We start from the raw sequence: 8,791 nt of genomic DNA, 5'->3' as shown, positions 1-8,791 counted from the left end.
AACTAGTTCTCAAAAACACATCTCTCTTTTCAAGCCAATGTACACCCTGCAGCTGTGCTCACCAGAGATTAACTGATGCTTTTAACTTTCTGCATATTAGAAAAGGTTTTGACGAGCACAACATCAGAGGTTAGTTTTGCTAAATCAAACTCCTACAATCACGAACAAGAGAGCAGAAAAATAGATACTAAAAGGTACAAGTGGAGATTGTCTGTAAACCTCTACAGAAGACAGTGGGCAGATGGTAGGGATTTGCAGTGACACAGCTGTTTTTAAAAATAAAGTGGTAGAAGAGGAGAGGGACGATTACACATACATTTCTAAGCCTGTACACACAACAATAAAAATCAGGCTAGCAGTGGGAAATTGAAGTTTGTGTATTATTTTATAATCTAAATTGACATTTAGAAACTTCTAAAAATAAACAGCAGCACCTTCAAGTTTCTTTTCCAATCATTAGTTTTCTAAGTAACTATAAAACAAAGTTGACAACAGAAACATTAACCTACAATGAGTTATTTAAAGGACAATCACAGAATCTTAGCAATGTCAAAATTACTTTCAGTACCTCTAATTAGCATTTTTTCTCTAAGGTTTACAATGTAGAAAGACAATTCTATAAAATCATTAAATGAACATAAATTATGTCACCTGTTTGAACTTCCTATGAAAATATTTAATTTTTACTGTTGTATTTATTTTTCAGAGGTTACTAGTAGAATGCACAGATAATAATGCAAGGAAGAGCAAGATGTATGGGGATTATTGCAGATTTAACAGCATGGGAGGTGAGGCAGAGAAATGTCCAAATACGGTCAAGCACTGGATATAAATTTAGTAAAAATAGAACATTTTTTAACTAAACAGTAATTTTTATTTAAAAACTTCAGAATGAGACCTTTTATTCTCTTTTAATGCATATTCTTATGTATGCTCCCCACAGCCAAAGAGAAGGCTTATGTTAAATAAGCAGTAAAGGGTTTTTTAATTTACATTGTATAAATCTGCCTTCTCCAGAGAATCCAATGAAGCTGCTTCTTGATGGCATTGTTTACAAAATTAACTCTTCCGGTAACGCATTCCTAGATCCAAGAAATCTTATATTAACAAGACATGCCATGGATACTAAAAGGATAATTTTTTGATCTTTCTTCATGGAGTCAATTTTTTCACACTACATCAGTTCACTTCCTTCCCTGTATTAGAAGTGACTCCCCAGTGTAAACATAAAGTTTTTACATCTGCTATATAAAAGCTATCTAATTTTCTGAACATGTGAGCTGGGATCCAACAAAAGAAAAAGGTTATCTGGAACCAATCCACTAAAAATGCCTTTATATCCATCTCTAGAGCCACCAGTGCTGCCTTTTGCTACAACTGATATTGAAATGAATGGGCAGCAGATGAAACCTGTTGCAAAAATACAGGTATTCAACAACTTCTTTCACAGTATCCGGGCTGCTCCCAGTCCAAAGACAACAACAAAGTGATTAGCATAGGTGCTGCCTAGCACACAAACAAACTCAACAACTGAAGACATTTAAATTAATTTTATTTATACCAGGTTTTCAAAATCAGAAATATTTCAAAGAAATTCAATATTCAGACAGGTGCTACATTGATGATCTTTGATCCACCATTAGTGCCGTGTTTTCACTCTACAATCATTAACTCGCCACCACAAACTAAAGGGGACTTACAGTTTATAAAAAATAGGCAGACATGAAAATTTGGTTTATACTGGAATTGGCATAAGAGAGTAAAGCTTATTATCAAATTGTGGCAATTGCTGTATTCCATCACTTGTTCTGAGGGAATGGTAGAGCAGGAAAACTTTTCCACATAGCAAAACTCTTTGGGTTTTAACTGAGAATACTCAAACTCCACTTCATGATCTGACTAGGAGTGATTTTTACGCTCAAGTCCATACAAATTTAAGCTTTGCCCTTCTAAAATCGCCACAAGCATAAACCTTGCTTACACATTCTAGTCTTGGACTGATTCCCATTTTCAGAGAAATCAAACCCATCTATCTATACCTTTTCCAGGATTTACCAAATCAAACACAACTGCTGGCTTTGAAGTATTTTTTTAGAAGAAAAATGCCGTTTCTGCACAAGCTCCTCTCATTAAAAATTTATTTTAACATCTCTTTATCAATAAAATAACTGAAGCCAAGATACCCAAAAGTCACGTCTACACAGAGATACACAGAAGATATTCAACTTGAGAGGATTTTCCTCCACTTCTTGATCACAATGAGGCCCTCACCATTTTGCATAATGACAGAAAACAACAGCTGACAAACCATTTTGGAACAGATGCCAGCTGTCTTTCATTTGTTTTATAATTCAAACAGTAACAGTTCTGTAGCACTTTATTGGTTTTTGTTTTTTGGTTTTTTTGTTTTTGTTTTTGTTTTTTGTAAAAGCAAGCCATCTGAATTGGACCTCACATCAATCAGTCAGTCATTCATTTCAAGAACAAACTGAAGGCAAGCTGATCCTTTTGGATCCAAAATTTTAATTTGGTAGGAATCTTACATAAAGACGGTTTGTGCTTCAATTTCATAGCTACTTGGACTAAGTGAATATACACCTAAGCTAGATTAAAAAAAAAAAAAAAAAACAAAAACCCAAAAAAAAAGCTGTAATATTCAACAAAGAAGCCACAGACATTTTTCTGGACTGCAGCAGAGACAAACAATAAATTTAAACACGGTACTCCTTAAAAAAAGTTTACTGCCTAAAATAAAATTCAAATGGTTTATTAAAATTTAACATTTTCCATTTTGGCTTTTTCTAAAGAAACAATTTATTCCTTGTGAAAAATCAGTTAAAAGGTAATTTCATTTTACTGTACTGAACTCAAGTTAAACATAAAGCACAAAGATCTTTACATTAAACTGGGCTTTGCATACAACAAGAATGATCAGAAATAGACTATTTTGAGGAATAAAAAGTTGTGGGTTTTTTTTTTCATCTAGACAACATGCATACCATCAGTTACTTCGCAATCTTAAAAGGTACCTGAAAGGAGAGTTTTGTAGAACAAAACCAAGACTCATTAATACACTTACTAAGTCAGTGGTCATCATGCCTTTTTACTTAAATTCTAGTAAAGTTTAGTCTACATAGAACAGCTAACACAATGAGGTGTGCAAGTCATAGGGATAGCCAGAAGCCTGAAACAAAGTCTTAAAGTTCTACAGGACGAGAGCCTAAACACAGTACCACTAGGTTATTTAAACTATTGGGGGGAAAAAAGAGAAAGTATTTTGATTATTATCTGCTTCCTTGCTGAAAAAGGGCTATGGACTGAACATAGAGAGCCCGCATTTAAAAGCTCCACAGTTCCACTCTACCAACTTTTTAAAATAAGGTAATGATAAAAGAGCATTCCTTCTAGCAGCATGTACAGTTCAGCTGCCAGTGGCTGCCTAACAGCGCTCCTTTATGCATACCAGGAGAATCATGTCCAGTTTTGCCATTTGTGGATAACGATGACAAGATACAAAAGCATGTGTTTGCCATAAATAGCTCTGGCCAACGGAGGATTGCTCACACAGAGCAGATCAAATTCTCTATAAGGAGAGCATTATTTGGCTCCCAGCCAAAACACGTCCCCTATGCAAGCCTCAGTAGTGGCGAACACTTTCCAGTTCTATTTACATAGAAGCTAACAAGTAGAACAGTTCATTTAGGCTAATTCTTGTACTGAGTCGGTCTAACTGCAACTCAAGAAACAAAAATTATTTCCCCGCTCCATATCCTGCATCTAACTGCCTTTACACATAATCTTACCGAGAAAGACGGCTGGCTGTAAAAACTCGTGCAAGGTTTTACTCTGGCATGTAGAACTTTAAGAACATTCAGGTACAAAACATACTGTATGGTTAATTACTTCGTATTTTTGAGTTTCTGACACAAGTGTTTCATGGAACTAATGGTCTCCAGTAGTGGTAGCTTCTTTACTTTGCAGTAAACTAGGAGCAGGTCCTTTATTGAATGGCCAGAACAGAGCCACAAAGTATTGTAAAGCAGTGCCTAAATCAGTATTAAAAATTTGCATTATTCAAGATGAGATTAATGATTGTTTACCTTTACAATACTTTCCACAGAAGTTATTTGAAATATGCTTAAACACTTAAAAACTATATTTTCCAATGAAAACAAGGCAACGTTCTGTAATAAGCCACAAGTTTTATTGCAACGTGGCCAGTTTTTGATCTCAAAAAACAATGTTCCATTTAAGGCTCTTTTTAATACAGAAATTGCCACCATGACTGATGTTTTACAAAACTTTAGTGTTTCAAGACTCATATGGTAAACAGATAACTTCTACTCCTGTTCAGTAGTGTACATTCAATGGAAAACAAAAGGCATCGTAACAGCTACTTCATTTATAAAGATATGCATGTAACAGGAATGAAACTGAGGTACTACAATAATTTGATGACACAGTTACAGCAACTTAATTGGCATTCCTTGGGAGGGGGCGGGTCAAACATATTACAAAAAAGTGCTTTAAATGCATAGTGTTGTGTGCTGCCATGTCACAAAAATAGGCTTGTCAAGGCAGGTGAGGTGTATGAATGCACAAGAGCCTCATGGAACTGCAATCAAGTGCAACTGTAAGTAATACTGTAGAGAGTCTACCATCCGACCAGTGGACAATACTTTCAAGGCATTCAATTAGCTTACCCTTTGCTGTCTGCTAGACTATTTACATTAACTATCACATTCATTGAACATGTTGCAAGGAATGCCTGCAACGTCAGTTTTGGCCAAGAGTATGACGTGAAAGCATTCCTTGAATCCTACATAAAACTACCAGGATTAAACAGTCTAATGGCAATCACTGGTAGACTGCTTAACAATGACATCTCCTTCAGGGCGGTGGGGAAGGGACTTTTTTTTTGAGGAGGGGAGGGGATGGGGAGACTAATGCTATTCCAATTGAACGAGCTGCAGAAATGGAAGCTCCTTAGATCCAGATGGCACTTGTCTGTCTTTTTATAAGGGTTTTCCTTCAAGTGAAACTACCACGTTGCCTCCCAATTTCTCTCCAAGTGTTGAACGGTCCTTAATATCATCCAAACCATTTACTTGCCACTCATGTTTAATACCTGAAAGACAGATGGACAACAATGTACTTGTGAGAACCTCAACATCTAAATGGCACTGTAGGTAACGAGAAAAACACTGTCAGGTCCATACCTGTAAATTTCTTTTTAATGGCATCTTTAGAGCTTGCGTAGATCATCTTGCTTTTTAAAGGTGCACTTTCAGGAGCCCTTGAAAGACAAAAGCCAACAACAAAACAGTTATTAAGTCATCCAGTGGTAACTCCAGAGTATTCAATTTTAACAGCAAGCTTTGCTTTCACACACCAGAATATAAATACCAGGTCTTCTTTCTTAGATTCCTTTGTCTCGTATGTGGCATCATACAAAGCGTATCGGCAATCATTCAAAGGTAGCAACTTCACAAAGGCTGTATAGGGGTCCTCCACAGTATCACCAATGTCACCAACCAATATCTGCTTTGACTCCTCTACAATTATTTGTTTTTTGTCATCACTTAAGCAGAAGAGAACAGCTTTCTTTCTTTTTTTAATCTCTTCTGGGGTTGAAGATTTCCTTACTTTCATGTCATTAAAAACCTTTATGACTTCATCATTCACTGTTACTCCAGAAGCCTGTTAAATGAGATCAAAGGAATAAACAGCAAAAATTAACACTCACTAGAAAAAGATGATAGCCCACAGTGCTAGATAAAGCAGTCTGCCTGCCCCCGTAAAAATAAAAATACTATACTCAACCTGAACACACTATGAATTTAGTAATATTTGTAGGACTGGAGCAGAGGATATAAAGGAGGCGTGAATTCAGTAGTTTCTTGTTGTAGATCTCAGCATTTTTAGCTGCAATTCTGGATAGCTCTTTCACACAACTAGTCACACAACTGTACTACTCAAACAGTTTTCCTTTACCTTATCATGCATTTGGCTTATTTGGGGGGAGGGGAAGAGGGAGTGATGAGGGGGTAGGAACTGAATGTAAGAGAGGAGTCAGTAATTTTCGGTTGGGATAGGAGGGGGTGGGGTTTTGGTGGGTTGATTTTTGTTGGCTTTTTTTTTATTTTTTTTTTTTTATTTAGTAGAGCAAACACTACAGCAGCAGCTCACATCCAACACTGTCATGACTCTCATTTTGTTGGGTGAGGTAAGGATCTACAAGCAGCAGAAATGTTTTCTGCATTGTGTCAGCTTCAACACGGCGCCTTAAGAACTCCCGAATTCTGCTTCGTACTGCTGCGGGAGTATTGTTTGACTGCTCTTCGTTCATATAAAAATACTAATTACAACTATGCAGCTCTCCATAAGGCTCTCAAGCCGTTCAAAACAAGAGCCTAAACCAGCAAGGAAACAAAACACCGGCAGGGCAAACGGGGAGCTCAAGGCAAAATGGAAATAATTTAGCAAACCCCGCTGCGAGTGAGCAAGCGAGCTCAGCCCATCTGCAGCGCCCTTGCTCTCGGTCCAGCAATTACATCTGCCGAGGCAGGCGCTGCCAGCGCAGGCTGCCCGGGGAGGGAAGGCAGGTGCGCGGCTCGCAGGGAGCCGCCGGCTTTGTCCCCGGGGGCGCCGCCGGCCCCTGTCCCCGCTTTGTTCGCGGGCGCGGAGGGAATCCCGCCGCCCCGCGCCCTCCGCCCTGCGCCCCGGCACCCCCGCCCCGGCCTCGGCGCTTCCACACGGCCGCTCCCGGCCGCCCCTCGGGCCTGGGCACCGGGCGGCCGCGGCAGCGGCTCCTCGGGAGGAGTGCGGGACCCCGCGCCCACCGCCCCTCCCCGCACCGCCGGGTACTCGCACGCCCGGGCGGTGCCGCAGGGAGCGCTGCACCGCCCGCCCGCCCGGCCCAGACCACGGCCCCGGCCCCGGCCCCGGCCCCGCCGCCCGCTGCTGCCCCGCGGCCGCTCCCGCGGCCCCTTCCCCCCGCACCCGGCTAAAATTAGACTAAAATGGCCGCCGGAGGCCGCGGGGCCGCGCTGGGCCCGGCCCGCTCTGCTCAGCCTCCGCCTGGCTCCGCCGGGCCGCGCCGGCCGCCCGCACCGCCCTCCCCGCCCGTCCGCGCCGCGCCGCCCTGCCCTTACCATGGCGCCGGGTCCCGGGGCGGCGGCGGCTGCCTGCGGTGCGGGGCTGCTGCACGCAGAGAGCGCTGCGCTGCGCTGGGGGCGAGGCGGGCGGGGACTCGGCCGGGCGGGGGCTGAGCCGCAGCGGCCGGGGAGGGCCGGTCACATGGGCCGCGCCGCCACCACGTGCCGCCGTTGGGCCGCGCTGGGCCGGCCCCCGCGGGGTAGGGCCCGCAGGCGGCGGGGCCTGCTCGCCCGCCCGCCCGCCGGAGGCAGCGTCAGCGCCGCGCTGCAGATGGCTGGCCTGGGCCCCGCAGCCCCTGGCGGCCCCCTCAGCCGGCCCGGCGGTGGCTGGCTGGCTGCTGAGGGGGCGATGCGGCCCCTCCGCTGGGCTCGGAGCGCGATCGTCAGGCCGGGCACGACGGCGACGCGGCTGCTCTGAGGGAGCCCCCGCTGCCCGCCCTGCCCCTCACCGCCCGCCCGGCGTCGCTCCCCAGCCGAGGAGCTCGCTGCTGCTCTAGAGGGTTTGCCCCTGTTCACGGTTCGTGGCCGGGCGCTGTCAGGCTGCGGCTCACGCCCCACGAGCCGTCACAGGCGGCATTGTGTCGCTGCCGCCTCGTCCCCGCCCGAAGAGGATCTGTGCTGCTGCCCCGGGCTGTGCGGGGAAAGGCCCCGGGCACGAAGGGGCCTGGCACAAAGACTGCTCTTGCTGCGGTCGGTGGGGCGGGACACAGCACGTAGGGCGGAAGGTGCATTAAAAGATGGGAACATGGCTTACAGGAAAGCAAGGAAGGACAATTCTCCCGACAGTGTTTTGTTGTTCCGTACTGAGCTGGACGGGGCTTCAGGCACAGGACGACAAACACAGAGCATTTTATCTTTAGCCCGTCCAAGTGGACAAGAGGATTCTCAGTCATATATGACTCTGCACCCTGAACTAGTGTGTCTGAAACCCAAGAAATCCTAAACCTTGGAGACCCCAAGGAGTTGTACCTTTGAGTCTCCAGCCTGCGTTGTGACCAGCCAACTCTCTCCCTAAAACACTTGAATTGCTATCAGTATGGTGATAGAAGCCAGCAAGCCAGTGTTTGTCATCATGCATGTATGTGTATTAGATTCCTCTGTGTGTGAGGCATGTGTTGACATTTCTTCTCCCCCTGTTCTCCATTGCTATACACTACCGTGTTGGTCAGCTGAGACACTATGTTTCCAATATCCTTTTTGAGTTACATCCTACCCTCTGGATGCAGAATTCAAGACTGATTTGCATAATCGATATTCAAATTTGATCCATCAGCCTTGAAATCACTAATCCAGAGCTATGTTTACCCCTCAGCTCCTTATAGTGACACATCCAGTACTTCATGCTGCCAATGAGCTCTGTTCAACTAATTTTTTTTCCAGATAATGACCACTCGGTTACTTTTACTGCCTGTTCCATGGTCAGTAATGTGGGACTCAGGAAGGAGTTCCTTTATTGTATATTTGGCAAGCAGGTGTAGCTGTGCCCATGTGCAGTACATCCCCTGGTGCTGCTGACCACAGTTACTGCCATGGGCTCAGCAAACGTCTAAAATGTGCACAAGACTGTGAATCTGCTGTGTGGGAGTGCCCTAATCTCATGCCCTTGCAGAGCACCCTCAGCCACCCACATGGGG

General features: G+C 44.3%; 1 protein-coding gene across 1 annotated transcript; it reads right to left on the bottom strand.

Moving 5' to 3' along the window:
• Nucleotides 1-1,535: 1,535 nt before the first annotated feature.
• CFL2 (cofilin 2) lies at nucleotides 1,536-7,251 on the bottom strand. The gene is made up of 4 exons (XM_033062833.1): nucleotides 7,155-7,251; nucleotides 5,393-5,700; nucleotides 5,220-5,296; nucleotides 1,536-5,128 (listed from the first exon to the last, which is right to left on the bottom strand). The coding sequence occupies exons 1-4, from the start codon at nucleotides 7,155-7,157 to the stop codon at nucleotides 5,016-5,018; spliced, it is 501 nt and encodes a 166-aa protein (XP_032918724.1). The 5' UTR covers nucleotides 7,158-7,251; the 3' UTR covers nucleotides 1,536-5,015.
• Nucleotides 7,252-8,791: the final 1,540 nt, after the last annotated feature.

This window comes from Catharus ustulatus, chromosome 6 (genome assembly GCF_009819885.2).
Source record: "Catharus ustulatus isolate bCatUst1 chromosome 6, bCatUst1.pri.v2, whole genome shotgun sequence".
NCBI lineage: Eukaryota > Metazoa > Chordata > Aves > Passeriformes > Turdidae > Catharus > Catharus ustulatus.
This window is presented reverse-complemented; position numbering and strand designations above follow the sequence as displayed.